We start from the raw sequence: 16,635 nt of genomic DNA, 5'->3' as shown, positions 1-16,635 counted from the left end.
GGTCCCATACGCAACTTTTTCCTGGGGACATTGCTGGGGCTGATGTTGCTCTGCTTTTGGAACAACACAGGCACTTGGCCTCACAGCAGGAATTCACATGAAGTGGTTTCCCTCCACCCACACCCTTTACAACATTCTGCCACCCCAGGTCCAGATGTTAAGAGGTGTTTTTTGTATTAAACACAAGGCTTGTTCGGCAGGTGATGCCATAAAGCAGAGGTGCCCAGGCGTTGGAGAGTGATATCTCAGCTAACCCATCAATGACATACAGTGCAAATTGTTCATGTGGCGTCATTAACTTCCCAGACAGTGACTGCTTTCATTAGCCCCTTGCCAACTGAGAGAGACACATTGTTGGTGCAGATGCTGATACTGACATTCCATGTTGCACCTCCTCCAGTAACAAGCATGTGATGCCAATTGGCAAAGACAAGCAAGAGAAGGACCTTCCACATAACTCCCTCTTAATTACTGTGTGCTGTTTAAACACAGGTGTTAGTCCACTGACTTCAACGTAAGTACTCCTGAGAGGAAAATCAGCTTCTGGTGGGCCCTCTACAGCCAGGGCCAATATGCTGTACAGAAAGCAGGAGTATTTCATGTATGCCACAGTCCAATTTGGACATTAAAGTGAGAGCTCCACATCTATAGCCACCACAGTGCGAAGGATCAGACTGTGCTTCCTCTTCCTAGTCTCAAAGATGTTGTTGACTCTCTGCCTCAGTTTGGCTATCCCTCAGTTCATCCCCCTCACCCATCCATCTCATCACTGGCATATCTAAGCATTGCATTTCCCCTCCCCTTCATCCTCAGTAATGGCTGCCATTTCAGCATAGTCAATCTCAGTACCTGACAAAGCATCCTACACTCTGCAATTGGCAACAGCGTCCGCATGTCCTGCAGGGATTTGGACTCCAGCCTTCAGCCCTGATGTGGGGCTCCCTGATTTCTGCTTGGTCCCAGTTGAGCTCAATCAACTAAAGAAAGTTTTGAGCAATCATACCGTGAGGCTTGCAGATAAAAGTGCCTGCCTGGAAGGTGGACAATGTTGATGAAGTAAAGCACCCTGCAGCCGCCTCCTCTGTGTGCAGCTACAGCCCCTTGAAAACACTGCAGAAATGGTTTGGTGCAAATGATGTCTCTGATTCTGAAGGAGAAATTCTTTGCGTGGCAGGGGCATTACCTACTCCCCAGTGAGCAAGGGGTTAAATTCAGCTCTGCGGCCTCTCCCCCGGCACCAATGGCTGTATGCATCGTATACAAAAGGAAGATGCTTTGGAGAGGCTGGGCTCTAAACTCAAAGGCTGTAGAAGTGGATTGAACCCCAACAGCAGTATGCTTCGATAGTGAGGGTCCGTAGTGCTGAATATCCATGGCCACGTTGTCTGGCTTTATGCCAGGTGTTTAAAAGCTCCATGGGATTATTACTGACCTGATACACCCAAGTTAATCATATACGATCACATCCAATCTTCAGGGCTTGATGTGCAGGGACTTCATCTCAGAGGCAGGTTATATGACCAAAAAGGGACAACCAGCAGTGACCAGTGATGACTTCTCAAGGCCAGTTCTCAACAATACATCCCTATTACTGATAAAAATCAAACCTTATACCCAGTACTCACCACTGGCAATGTATATGAAATGCTTGCAGCCTCTTTATGTCTTGTTTAAGCAATGTCCATGTTTCAGTGCCATGTAAGAGTGTTGGAAGTACACAGGTTTGATAAATCTGTACTTTTGTATATAATATCACCTTCTTTTTGCTCCAGACCCTAAGCAGATCCTTCACGGCTGAGGCTGCTAAACCAGTTCTTCTTAGGATGCCTGGTTGGCTGCACCCATCTGATGACAATTTACTGCCTCAATAGATGAAATCATCCTCTATTTCCACAGTTTGTTTGGCAGTGCAGATGTCTTGTATCACAATGTTTGTGCTGACACTGTGACTTTTTGTTTTTGCCCAAGCAATCCCAAGCTAGAGAATTCTTTTCTTTTTGCTTACTCATGATGTCCCCTTGCCCTGAATTTTGAAGACCTTGCTGATTGTGACTGTTTTTCAAAGGGAATGGCCAAACATAGTGCAAAAAGTGCTGGAGAATGTCTGTGCCTCTGTCCAGGAATAATATTCCTCCACCTCAGTCTGATGCAACAAGACAGGTCTAATATCAGTGAAACAAATAAGTTTCCCTTCATAAAAGTGAGTGATACTTCGGTCAGGACAAGTATAAAAACATAACCATTCCCATAGGAATTTCAGAAGGTAATTACTATATTAGCCTAACGCCTGCAAGACATGGGCTAGGACTGGGTGAAAATGTTTTTCAATGGAGTTTTTCAGATGGACAAGAAATATAGCCTCTTAACTGGTAAATCAGATGAAAATAATTCCTGTTGAGCTGACCTTCCTGATCTCATCAGATAGGCATAGCCAGTTAGAGACAGAGAAATGGCATGTGACTTCCACCGTGTGATGCATCCCAATGGAATACAGCTCAAACTTGAATTACACTTTGAACAGCAGCTTGAAAAAAATCTGCAAGCAGCCAAATAGAGAAAAATAATTTCCCCAAAAGCTCCAGTGGAAAGTTTGCATACACCCCCAAAACAGTTCTGATGAAACACTGGGAGGGTGTGAGATAAAGTGGGGCTGAATCCAGGTACTGAGGTCTGCGTAGAACCGTTTTGCACAGCACTGCTCTGGCCTTTTGGCAAATTAAATTGTTGAATTTGGCTCTCTAGTCTGATTTTAACTCTAATCTTAATTTTTTCTATAGCTTCTGTTATATCCCTAAGACCCACTGCAGAAACTGGTTCTTTTACACACCTCTCTCCTGTATCTCAGTCTCTGCAGTAATAAACATAAAGGTTCCAAATATTAAACTGGTCTCAACTGCAATTTTCTCCCTAGAATCCATTGCTGCTAAAACCCTTCGCTTTTCAAAAATGCTAATAATTTTGCATTTAGTACTTACTAGAATGTCTGCAGAATTAAAAAACTCTGCACCCACTGTAGAGTGGATCTAGTCACAAGTGACCAGCAAAAGGCCATCACCTGCTTTTATCTTCCTCCTGACTCTTCCTTTTGTGTCAGCCCTAAAACCTATATTATTAGGCATAGAGGATCTCCCTTTTTCTGTGTAAAACACTTCTCTCCTATTACTCTTGCTCTTTTAAAATGAAGTTTGGGGTATTCTCCTCCATCTGTACCCTCCTATCTTCCTCTCTGACGAGGTTCTGTCCTTTTTTCTGCCAGAGGAAGTGTGAATCATTGTCTCAGCTCTTATCTTCCATTTCTATCACAAATATCAGTCATTCTTTTTAATCTCTCAGCCAACACCTTTCCAGTTTTGCTTTTCAACTGAAAAGTTCTACTCTGAATCAGGGGGAGAGAGAGTGTCTAGTCTCTATGGTTCTTCACTTGCCCCATCTATAAAATGGGGATAAAAAATACTAGCCCACCTATCTCAGAAGGGTATTAGGATGGTTTGTTAGACTCCAATTCTGGAACCTTCATAAAAGATCACATTTTGCACTGGTGTCTGAGGAAGTGGGTATTCACCCACGAAAGCTCATGCTCCAAAACGTCTGTTAGTCTATAAGGTGCCACAGGATTCTTTGCTGATTTTGCACTGGTGTCAATGGGTAAAATTGCACTGAAAGTCAGTGGAGTTGCACCAGTTTACATCAAGAGAGGATTTGATTTATTGAGTTGGCATTACTGCATGTGAGTCAGGGTTGCAGAGTTGTGCCTTTTAGAGTGTTAAGGTTTTGGAGACAAGAGCGTTGTCTTCAGCGTATTCTTACAAAGTGCTGTCTGCCTCTCCTGTGGTGCTGAGCACCCTCTCGGTTCTGCTAAATTTAATGGAAGGAAGTGTCGCTTAGCCCTGGTCTACACTGGGGGGGGGGGATCGATCTAAGATACGCAACTTCAGCTACGAGAATAGTGTAGCCGAACTCAACGTATCTTAGATCGATTTACCTCCCATCTTCATGGCGTGGGATCGATGGCCGTGGTTCCCCCATCGACTCCGCTTCCGCCTCTCGCCCGGTGGAGTTCTGGAGTCGACAGGGAGCAGGTTCGGGGATCAATTTATCGCGTCCAGAGGAGACGCGATAAATTGATCCCCGATAGATCGATCGCTACTTGCCGATCTGGCGGGTAGTGTGGATGTACCCTAAGTGTAGCTCAGTTCTGCACAGGATCAGGCCTACAGTGTCAATCACTAGGAGGTCACAGACATGGACATGTGCCTATATACAAGAGCTAAGAGGGCCCAATCCTAGAGCCATCGCATGAGTAGTTCATTGACTTTAGTGATACTACTCTCATAACTAAGGGTTGCAGGATAAGGTCCTTTACATTTCTGGACTCTGGCTGCTCTATTGTCCTTACAAGTAGTTACCATTCTATTTACAAAAGCCAGTAGAGGCTGGTAAGAATAATCATTACAAAAATGTTCAGACTATGAGATCTTATTCCGGTTTATGTTCATATAATTTTAATTAGCTGTTCAGAAAAGGCCTGGCACTTATGGAAAATATCCTTAATTAATATCAGATGCTAAATTAGTAATCAAAAAATGAATATCATTTGGTCTCAAGCTGAAACTAAAGTATGTTTTGGCATCATTATTAACTGTTAGCAGCAAGTTCTGGAAACAGATGCAAATCTAGATACACTTCCTAAATAGAAAACACATTGCAAAAAAACTCAGATAAAAATATATCTCTACATACCCATATATTTGAGTGTGCTATTTCCTGTCTGTATCAGCAACAAATTCATTCCACTTCAAGTACCACTTGTTTCTTTCTTTTCTGTTGTTTACAAATCCTAAACTTCTGAAATAAAAACTCTTTCCCTCTGCCCCAATTTATCCTGTTTATTTCCTTTCTCAACAGTAATTTAAAATACATTAAATGGGGTTTTAGTAAGGACAAGGATTGGGTCCTTCAATTCAATTGGGTTCTGAAAATCAGGACATTTATTTCAATGTCTAAATACGGATGTAGTTGCCTAATTTTAGGCCACCCACATTTGAAAAATTTGGCCTATATCCTAAAGGCAGGGATCATGCAACCCAGCTTCTGGACAATAGCTCCAATGAGAGATTCCACGGTAGAGAGAAGCTCCTATTGATGTTCTACATGCCAGTGCCAAGGGGCTATAATGCTTAGGTGGGATTAAATGGGCAGGAGGCTAAAAATGGACAAACTGTGGTTTGCAAAATAAATAGTGCCATTTAAAAAAAATATGATGAGTCACAGGTTTAGGCACAAACTGCAAATGACAGAGTTGTTTCTGAACAGCACAAATTTATCTTGATTTTTAGTAAAGCTTTTGAGTCCCATGTGACAGTCTCGTAAGCAAACTAGGAAATGTGGTCTAGAAAAAATTATTATAAGGTGGGTCTGCAACTAGTTGATAATTACTCTTTGAGTACAATCGTTCATTGGTTTGCTGTCAAACTGGGAGACATATCTAGTGGGATCCTGCTGTGGTTAGTCCTGAGTCTGGTACTAGACAATATTTTCATTTATGTCTTATATAATGGAGTGGAGAATATGCTTATAAAATTTGCAGACGACACCAAGTTGGGAGGGCTTGAAAGCATTTTGAAGGATAGGATTAGAATTTAAAATGAGTGACAAATTGCAGAATTGGTTTGAATTCAACAAGATGAAATTCAATAAAGACAAATGCAAATATATCACTTAGGAAGGAAAAAATCAAATGCACAACTACAAAATGGGGAATAACTAGCTAGGTGGTTGTACTGTTGAAAACAATCTCAGGGTTATAGCGGATCACAAACTGAATATGAGTCAACAATGTGACGCAGCTGCAAAAAAAGGCTATTATCATTCTGGGGTGTATTAACAGGAGTGTCATTTTTAAGACATGGGAGGTAACTGTCCCCCTCTACTCATCACTGGTGAGGCCTCAGCAGGAGTACTGCATCCAGTTCTGGGCACCACACTTTAGGAAAGATGTTGACAAACTGGAGAGATTGCAGAGGAGAGCAACAAAAATGACCAATGGTTTAGAAAACCTGACCTATGAGGAAATATTTAAAAAACTGGGCATCTCTCTCTTGAGAAAAGAAGACTCTGGGGGCAGTGGAAGGTGGGAGACTAATAACAGTATTCAAAAATGTAAAGGGTTGCTATAAAGAGGACAGTGATCAATTGTCCTCCATGTCCACTGAAGGTACAAGAAGAAGCAATGGGCTTAATCTGCAGCAAGGAAGATGTAGGTTAGACATTAGAAAAAACTTTCTAACTACAAGGCTAGTTAAGCTCTGGAATAAGCTTCCAAGCTAGGTTGTAGAATTCCTGCCACTGGATGTTGTTAAGAACAGGTTAGACAAACACCTTTCAGGGATGATCTCGGTTCACTGGGTCCTGCCACAGAGCAGGGGGCTGGACCTGATGACTTCTTGAGATCCCAGCCCGATATTTGTACCTTTCTACGGTTCTACTTATAGAATCCCTTGAGCTTTCAGAAGTTCCCTTTGTCTGTTCAGCTCAGTGTTTCCCAAAGTGAGGTGTGCAAAGGACTAGCCAGGAGAAGTGGGGAAACAGACAAACCTCTCACTTGCTCTTGAGCCTGAGTTTTCATTTAAAAAAAAGAGTAAGGCCAGGTCTACACTAAAGAGCTAAATGGACCCAGCTATGTTGCTCGGGGGAGTGAAAAAGCCATATAGTTAGTAGTGACTAACCCAACCTTACCCCTGATGTACCTAAGAGAGGGAAAAGAAAGTGAGGTGGCCAAGGAAGAACTGGCAGAAGGCAGTGACAGAGGAGATTGAATGTGCTGGTGTTACCTGGGAAGACATACCACAACTAGCAAGTAACCATCATTAGTGGAGGAACTAGTCTGCCCAGTGGTACAGCAGGAACTAAGGTCTAAATTCTGAAATGGGCTTAAAATGGGACATACATTTTTTTTTCTTTACAGGCAGGTGACCCTTCAATGCAAAATTTCAGCATCAGTTTTTATGCCCATTCTCAGTAGTTTTTGTCTGACTTCTGTTCATACATTTTTAATAAGGACTGTGTGAAACTGGGCTCTAGCTAAAATTTGTCCCTGCTTTTTGTCAGGTATCTTTTAAGAGAAACAGTATCAACCTTTCCAAAAATTGGCAAATAGGAGAATCTTGAGTGGATTTTGTACAATAGGTAGTTTTAAAAAGAAATACACAGGTTTTAAGAGTCTTTTCGCCTCTGTTTTTAAAAAAATGAAAGTTTATCTATCAGCAGAGGGTGAGGCATAAAATCTCAGAGAAATTCAGAATAGATGCCATTTCCCATCATTCTCTAGGTCCGGAGACTGAGGCCACACATCAAACTGCTACAGTTCACAATGCTAAGAGGGATAGTGTGCTGAAGACGGGAAGGCTGAGCAGTAGTCTGGTGTGTTGTAGGGGATATGCTGGTAAAAAGGGGTGCTGGAAGGCTAGCATCCCCCAGCAGACAGAGTTAAGTTTATGATCTGTGAGGTATGGTAGCTGTGGTATGGCAGGGTGAAGTGACGGATGGGTGTGCCTGTGGTTTGTACTGTTAGTTGGCTTACTTACTTCCTTGCTTTTGTGTCAGGTACCGTAAATGTTTCATGACTAAGTTCTTGTGTATTAATCTTACTACTCTGTTAACATTTATTGGCCAAAGCCTGCAATTGCTGAAGGCCTTGATTCTAAACGTCCTCGTGTGGTCTGCAGGATGGTACTTGGGCAGTTAGCCTGAGTCGCTGTCTGCACCAGTGCGGCCACATTGCTACTTTTAGGCATTAGCTCCAGCAGAGTGAGCATGTGTATGTCTACTTGTGCTGTGAATTACACCAGCTGTTGGGTAGACATACCCTTCAAATGTGTTGGCTGGCATGTGGTACCCAACACCTTCTCACCAAGCTTAAATATCGGTCTATGTGGCATGTGAGGCCTGAATCTGAAGTATTACTATTTGTCTTCCCATTTGTTAATAAGCAATAGGCATTCATTAAAATAACCTTGTATATTTCTCTGCCATTATACTGAGAAACAATTATTTTTCTCTTCGAGGCCTTGTAATGCTTTGGTTCTAAATAAAGTAATTCCTCCCTCATGCAGGAGGGTGCCTGAAGTTTTTTCGTGCTCCCAGGAATGTAATTTTTCTTCTAAAAAACCTGGTTCTACTCTGAAAAATGACTCTCTAAAAATGGATCAAATGGATGAGGATCCAGTTTTCTCAGTTTACAAGTGATACGTTGGTTGTTGTAACTGCCAGACCAGCAGACTCGAGCTAGATTCTTTCCTTCTGATATCCCTTCGTCAGTAATGAAGTGCAGTCCAGTTTTTGTGGTCAGCTACACCTGTGCATTCCCACTGCATTCAGTGGTGTTGCACAAGTGTTTCTGTCTGTCTATATTAGTGCTGAGGGACAAACCATTATATTTGAGCACTGTGCAATCATTAGCGATTTTATACCCCCATCTCATTGGGACGCATTAGCCCCATTCTACAGATGGCAAAATGAGGCACAGACTAGATTAACAGACCTGCCCATGGTAATACAGGGAATTTGTGGCTGGGACAGGAATTGAGGCCAATTCTCTTGAATCCCAGTGCAGTGCTCTATCCACCAAACCATCTTTTCTTATCTCACCCTTCTGTGTGGTTGGACAAGTGTGACTGAGGCCCCAAGGTTGGGACTTAGTTAACAATTTTGTTGACAATGTGTGAGAAGGACTAGACTCAAACTCCCCTCCCAGAGCTGTGTTGGTTCCGCTGGGCTGAGGAGTAAAAAACAGTACAACTTATTTTGTTCGCAAAAGCCAGCAAATAGAAGCTGGAATACACCCAAGGAAATCACACCTCTTGGGTAAGAAGGTGGCAATTTTTGCAGTCACAAAACCACACTTTAAGATTCCACTCCACACATTATAAACAATATGGGCCAGATCCAGCCCTCACTCGTTTGCCACAGTGCAGTGGAATTTGCTGCACTGTAGGGGCATGCAAGCAGGGTGCCAGAGTTTTCAAATGGTGCTACAATATGTCTCCTTGCTGTCTGAGAGTCAGACCTAGTCCTCAACCAAAAGCCACTGGCAGTCAGTGAGTTAACATGCAGTATTGCGGACAGTCTCAGATATTTGTGGCAGATCAAAATCCTCTTTGGTAGATTCAGAACTAAGTGACAAAGCCAGCTTCCTATGTTTGGAAAAGACAAAAACAGAGGGAGAGAGGTTGTTCACCAAAAGATGAAGGCCAGGAGAAGTGGGGACAGCTTGCTGTGGAATAAAATAGAAAAGTACTGCATATGGCCTTATGATGTACATAGTTAGGTCTTTTAGCCATTATACGAGCGCCCCGCATGCTAGGCACTCACGTTTGAATACACACAGGCAAGTAACTTACACTGATGTGTCAGTCCAGGTCTGGGCCTTTCCCTGTAGGTATTGCTGGGGGCAAAATTGCAAAAATAACTGCTTTGACCGTTTAGTTTGGAAAAGAGAAGACTGAGAGGGGACATGATGGCAGTTTTCAGGTATCTAAAAGGGTGTCATCGGGAGGAGGGAGAAAACTTGTTCACCTTAGCCTCCAATGATGGAACAAGAAGCAATGGGCTTAAACTGCAGCAAGGGAGATTTAGGTTGGACATTAGGAAAAAGTTCCTAACTGTCAGGGTAGTTAAACACTGGAATAGATTGCCTAGGGAAGTTGTGGAATCTCCATCTCTGGAGATATTTAAGAGTAGGTTAGATAAATGTCTATTAGGGATGGTCTAAACAGTATTTGGTCCTGCCATGAGGGCAGGGGACTGGACTCGATGACCTCTCGAGGTCCCTTCCAGTCCTAGAGTCTATGAGTCTATGACCACACAGAGCTGTGCAGACCATCAAGAGACTCAAACTAAAGAGGAAATCAATCTAAAGCCAAACACATCATTTCTTCAAAATAAAGTTAATTTTGTTTTTAAACTAAATGAGCATCACAAGGAAAGGCCAGAAGGGCCTGTCGGGCTTTGCCAGAACTGTTGACCCATATGGAAATGCGACATTCTCTGAAAACCCAGAGAGCACTAGGGCCAGAGAGATCTCTGCTGCTATTTGTTTGAGAAACAAAGCTTCCCCACTCCAAGATGAAAGAAATAAAGGAGTCTAAACTAATCAAATCCTACATGCCTGTTGGCTGACATTCAGTTTGTCCATGATGCAGCTCAGTAAAGTGAGTAGCGTTTACAGCGCTCTGAGCTTTGTAGAAGGGAGAAAAAAAGACAGAAAGAAATTCACCTGGCTGCAAGTCAAACAGGTGTATGGGGCTAGAATCTGAGACTGTAACAGTGTCTTACAAACATGGAAAAATAGAATAAGACCAATTCTTCATGCTTTACTAATGAATTGTAAAGGTTTTCTTTATATTACACATGCTTTTGGCAGATACCTCTCCAATATTTCCACACCTGTCTGTTTAGAATTTTAATTCTCCGGCTAAGACACGGTTCCCCAGAATAACAAAATATACAAGGCGATTTTCAGCCGTTCCATGTTGTATGTTATAATGGGGCAACTGGCTTATTTTACACATCTGAATTTACCTTTGTGACCACTTGAACTACATGGCTGCATGCATATTTGTTTGATAATAAGCGTCAGTTCTGTCTAGTGCATGTGCCTAAAAAGATTTCCTCTCTCCTTCATCATTCCAAAGCACAATCTGTCCAGTATTCCCAGGACTGCTCTGTACCCTGAAGTGATTCAACCAGTTTCTGATAGAGATCTTAATAACACATAAATAAGAGAATTGGCTATCTTGAGCTACTGAATTGAAATAAGCAGGAGTGAGCCTTAAACCTAAATATTAAAGAAACAGAGGCCCTTGCCAGTAAGCCAAATCTAATTTAGGAGATATAAGTAAAAAAAATTAAAATATCAAAAATACAGAGAAATTATCCTAGTTGCTTCACAACAGATGGCCCCCTGTTGAAAATAGCGTGATTCAGTAGTTGAATCAGACAGTTAAAGATAACCTGACCTGAAATGGACCTTCAGACACTCAAACTACATGCTCAAAATAACACAGTAGCACTTTAATTTGTAGATCAAAACCTTAAAAAGAAAGAAATTTTGACCTCTTCACAGTGCAGAAACTCTGGTACCACAGACAGATCTTCACTTTTGCTGCAAAGCTGCACTTGAGGGCAGATAGCTTCTGCATAAGCAGCCTCAACCTTTCCTGTTCCTGTCTGCATAAGTATTTTAGCTGAAGCATGGTCTTTACCTGAGAGGCGTCTGGGCACATCGGTGATGGCAGGAAGGCCTGTGCCTCGTGAAGAGGACAGGGGAGTTGTGGAATGAATGGATGGTGAAGTCATCTGGCTCAAGTAGGATGGGTAAGACTGGTCATATGACCATGGAGGGGATGATTGTGCCTGTCTGGGGTCTAAAAAACAAAACAAAAAGAGAAAATTAAAAAAGAAATGAAAAGATTTAGGGACACCAGCAGCTTCATCAATGAGAGTGTTATTATAGAATCTAAGCACATGGATATCATGAAGACTGAGACTGCCTGACAAACCAGAACTCCCAGCACCCTTCCCTTCTCCCTGACTCTGAGTTTTTCACCTTGGAAAATAATATGGCGGGAAATGCACAGTGCAGAACAAAGTACTTCCTCTGAATTTCTAAAGCAGTAGCAAGCAGAATTTAAAATGATGTGGCCAGTGTTCCATAAATTCCCATACTCTCTTGTCCAGTCCTAATAAAGCATTCCACCAGCAGCTCAGGGCTCTGATAACATCCCCAGTGTGGCTTTTTTTTTGCGGTTGCTTTTCTTTTTCTTTTCTTTTTTTTAATGCTGCAGCTGAACTTAAAACTGGCTTTTTGGGGAGGGAAGGAGAACTAAAAGTTGATGGCCACACTGTCAAGTTGTTATCCAGTTTCAACATTAAACAGAAGCATTTTCAGCACTGAGAAAGTGATCCAAGAAGAAAAACGTCATTAATCCTATTAGCATCTGTCCAAAAAATATCATGTTTGCATTCAAGCCTGATTACCTATAATCACCATAAATATAATCTGAAACTGAACGGCTTGGGGTAACCATTGAAAGTTAATTATGACTTTTCTAATTTTTACAGCTTGCCTTGGAGGGAATGATTCAAGGGCATGCAGATTCTCTTTTCCACTGAAGTTCTGGTGGGCTGCATTGGGTGAGAGAAGAGGGTGGGCAGTTTTATTTTCCTATTACTAGGTTTTGTAAACAATTTTGCTTTTAGTCAATAACCAGTGATTCACTGCTGACAGGAGGAATTACTCATCAACATTTATTTTTTCTTTTACATTGGTGAAAACCCAACAGCATTTCCTAGCTAAGAGAGTTTGTTTAGTAAGCTAGGTGGTACGTAAGAGAACTATATGCACTGCTGCCTCTAGATTGCTTTATACCTACTCAGGACCGGCGCCAGTGTTTATGGCACCCTAGGCGCACGGCCATTTTGCCACCCCGCGTGCAGCTCACACGGCTCCGGTGGACCTGCCGCAGCTCACGCGGCTTCGGTGGACCTGCGGGAGGTCCACCGAAGCCGCGGGACCAGCGGACCGTCCGGAGGAACACCTGCGGCAGGTCCACCAGAGCTGCGGGACCAGCGGACCCTCCACAGGCACGCCTGCGGCAGGTCAACTGGAGCCACCTGCAGTCCCCCTGGCAAAATGCCACCCCCCAATAATCCTGGCACCCTAGGCGATTGCCTAGGTCGCCTAAATGGAAGCGCCGGCCCTGTACCTACTGCAACATAACCAAATTCTCTCTACTATTTCCAAAGTAGCAAATCAATCCCAGTTTACCTCAAGAAGTTGCTACATTTGAGCAGTGTCTTAAGGCTCCACTTTGTTGACAGAATCACGAAATCTGAATGGAATAAGCAATCCCCTCCCCATTTTTTTTCTTCAGGAAATTCATCTTTAAAAAAACAAAACAAAACCCTCTTTCTGCTCTTCCACATGGCAAAACCTTGTAGTGTCAGCTATTTCTTGTTTATTTTTTCTGTTTAGACATGATTTGTTTGAAGAGATGTCTGGAAAGCAGATACTTCCTTGAAGCAAAATAACTATACAGATACAACCAAAAAAACCCTTTCCAATTTAATTTTAAAAGGATTTTCCTTTGGTTTGCAGTTTATATTAGAGTTGAATAATATAAATGGTTAACATAAATTCTCCTCAGAAATCTGAAGGACAGTTGATCGTTAAATGTAATTAACTTCTTTGTTTTAACAATTTCAAGGCTAGGGCTGTATAGATTGGCACAACTTCAGATATGACTGGCTGTTGTTAACCTGATACTGACACTTCTCCCTGCCTCATACCAGTACTGTAATCTACTACTCAATTAATAGTAAGCAATCGTAAACTGTGGGGGTGTGGTGGGAAAGCTTATGCACAGTGGCAAAACAATATTAAAATTAATGATGGGTCAGGACCAGAACCTCCCATCCAAACGCTTTCAAATTCCAGGAGGTTTTCAATCCCAGTCTTTGGATCCAAACGACTGTCCCTTATGGTTTTGATTCTAGGCCACATCTCAGACTGGAAGGGGCTTAATTTCCATTTCGAATATGGAAGAAATATCCTAAGAATGGATGTTCTCACAGGAGTTGGGCCCAAGACAATGAGACTCTCATGCATAAGTTGCTCTCATGGGATTTCTGCCATTCAGAATGGTAGAAGTCTCATGGGAGCAGAAGTTCTTGTCATATTTGTGCACCATCATACCTTGAACTCATATCCTAGTCCTCATTTGGCCTGGGACCCTGAAATCTAGCCTAACCCTAGATCTAAATACAGCCTCTTTGGCTCATTCCATCTGAAAATAAGAATAAAGGCTTTAGGGTCATGTAAACAAATTCTTATATTTGATACTTGATTTCAGCAAATCACCATTGTAACAGTATGAGTTTTAAAAGCAAAAATTATTTTAGAATAGAGAGGAGGGACTCTCTTTTGGTTAAAGCACTGGACTGGGGCTCAGGAGATCTGGGTTCAATCCTGGATTTGCTACAGACACAGGTGCTGGAACAAGGGGTGCTGCCGCCCCTCCCGGCCTGAAGTTGTTTCCATCATATGCAGGGTTTACAGTTTGGTTCAATGGCTCTCAGCACCCCCACTATACAAATGTTTTCAGCACCCCTGGCCACCAACTCCTGATGTGACCTTGGGCACAAGTCACTTAATCTTTCTCTGCCTGAGTTCCCCAGAATACTCTTTCTCCTATTCTTTATCTTGCCTGCTTAGTTAGTAAGCTCTTTGGTGCACAGACTGTTTCTTACTATGTAGCTAGCACAGTGGGGCCCTGATTTTGGTTGGGGCCTCTTGGTCCAGATAGCTCAGTGCAGAGAAGATCCATGCCTGCCGATCATAGGGGGCATACAGTGAGGGGAGCAGCTTCAGCAAAGCAAGGGAGCATGCTCAGTACAAGCCAAGCAGCAAACTGGGGGGATACATGACCCCGGGTGTTGCCACGCCCCCGCCATGTCACCTCTGACTCAGTGGACACATATTCAAACGTGACCACTTCTCAAATGAGAGTGAAAGTAAGTTCAGTTTGAGCTCTGCGGAGAAATGTGGGCCCAGTTCATCACTGATTAGAAAAGGAAGCAATTGAAAAGAAAAAACTGAAACCAAACCAAACCCAAGCAACTGTTGATAGAAAAGTTCCTACTGCAGCTGAGGGTGACTGCTTGGGAGGAAATCAGGGCTGCGCCAGAATGGATCGTCATGAGACTTCTGCACCGTAAGTCAAGGCTGAGGTCACCATTGGGGCAGGGTGGAGAATCTTGCCCTGTGGCTGGCTGGCTTTGTTCACTGGGCTTGGCCTGTTAACAAACAGGAAACTGAAGTTTCTAGCTTCTGTGAGCAGAAGCGCTCAAAGCAATGCCACCTCGTTAAGAACAGCAGGTGTTTGTGTGTGCATGTGCAGAGGGCTGGGTGGGGGGAGCTGCACTCGTGCTGCCTGTCAAAGATTACGTGCAAAGCCGAATGGTAAATTGCATGCATCTCCTCAAGCTGGGCTGAATGCGCTCACTAACCAGGCTAAATGGGAAATTCAGTGCACAAATTACAGAAACAGCTGTTAGTCCTGCAGACAGCCGGCCAGCTGGGGACCCACGATGCAACAGTCTGTGGCACTAGGGGCTAGTCTACACTAGAAGCGCTACAGCTGCGCTGATGCAGCACGTTGGGTGAAGACTCTCTATGCCGACGGGAGAGAGCTCTTCCATTGGCCTAATGAAACCACCTCTGTGAAACGAGAGGGAGACACTCTCCTGCTGACATGGTGCTTTCCAAACCCGCGGTTAGGCTGGTGTAACTTACATCACTCTGAGGGTGGCTTATTCACACCCCAAGCGACATAAGTTATGCCAGCGTAACCTGTACTGTAGACAAGCCCTAACACAGCTACCCCCAAATGCCACTGGAGCAGGAACTTACGGCACAAGAGATCAAACAATCTTGTTTGTTTGGGGTTTTTTCCACATATGCCACAGTCTGTACTGAAAACAGAGCCATATATAGAGAGGAAACCCTGCCCCTCCAAGCCTCACGGAGCATATTCATACCCCAGAGTTTGCTCCCAGATTGATGTTTTCTGGGACATGTGGCAAAGCTAGGCACAGGAACTTAAGAGGGAATCGCAAGGAAGTTTTTAAGAGTTCCTCTTTTGTTGCTTGTGTGCTGAGTGAGCACTTAGACTGGATACACGGGGTATTTAGTATGCAGTGGTGAAATATATACAATGGCCTTTGAGCACATTAGTGGGAAGCTTTTTCTGCCTTCTGTACAAGAAGCAGATGCTCGTTAGCTCTCACCAGGGAGCTTGTGAGATTTTCCAGGTGATCAGGCAGCTTCTGGGTGTCTGAGGGCCAGAAGCTTTGCATTGTCACATGAAAGATCATAGGTGGTTACAACTGCAGCATCTTTCCAATTGTTAAAAGCCTAGAACATATGAGAAGTCCCAGAGCTGTTAACCAGAGGGAGTATGCCTCTGCCTAAAGGAATCCCCAGAATACAAGAAAATTAAAAAAGCATACTGAATGGGGGGGTGGGGAGGAATAACCCACCCACCTGTCTTGATGGCAATATGCAAACACTGAAGAAAGGCAGAGCACAGTGAGATGACCAAAGCCAGGCGTTCAGGGCTATCATATTTCTGCACTTCAAAATTTGGAGTGATTACTAATAGCAATCCTCCTTTTGTAAACATTTTTGTTCTGCCTGTGTGGGTGTGAAGAAAAGTGCTGCTTTCGTCAGTCATTCACAACAGGGCATTGCATGCATATACTCCTAAACTTCATGCACAGATCGGCTGAAACAAGTCAGCCAGGGTGAGGTCTAAACTAATACGCAGACAGCTACTTCCTGTTTGCACTGCCAGGTAAGTTTCTGTGAAGCAGAAAATATCAAATATTGCATATTATTTTGTTCCTAGGCCACATTCACAGTTACGGTTGGTAGATTTACATACTATTTGACCATTGCTTCCATGGTCTACTGTATGCATCTTAGTGGATTCTTGGAAAAACAAGGGCATTTAGAAATTATTCAAATGTTGGATGGACTGTACAAAATTAAAAATCAATGTCCCAATTCTGCTGTCA

The 16,635-nt window shown here is 43.1% G+C and overlaps 1 protein-coding gene across 2 annotated transcripts in view; it reads right to left on the bottom strand.

Moving 5' to 3' along the window:
- Nucleotides 1-16,635, bottom strand: part of RUNX2 (RUNX family transcription factor 2) — a 113,577-nt gene that overhangs the window by 24,782 nt on the left and 72,160 nt on the right. For both annotated transcript variants that reach the window (XM_030555247.1, XM_030555248.1), the window contains one exon: nt 11,262-11,423. In XM_030555247.1, coding sequence (XP_030411107.1) covers nt 11,262-11,423 — 162 coding nt within the window. The remainder of the gene's footprint in view (nt 1-11,261; nt 11,424-16,635) is intronic.

The sequence above is a fragment of the Gopherus evgoodei genome, chromosome 3 (genome assembly GCF_007399415.2).
Source record: "Gopherus evgoodei ecotype Sinaloan lineage chromosome 3, rGopEvg1_v1.p, whole genome shotgun sequence".
NCBI lineage: Eukaryota > Metazoa > Chordata > Testudines > Testudinidae > Gopherus > Gopherus evgoodei.
Note: the sequence above shows the minus strand (reverse complement) of the source record. Positions and strands in the feature narration are given on the sequence as shown.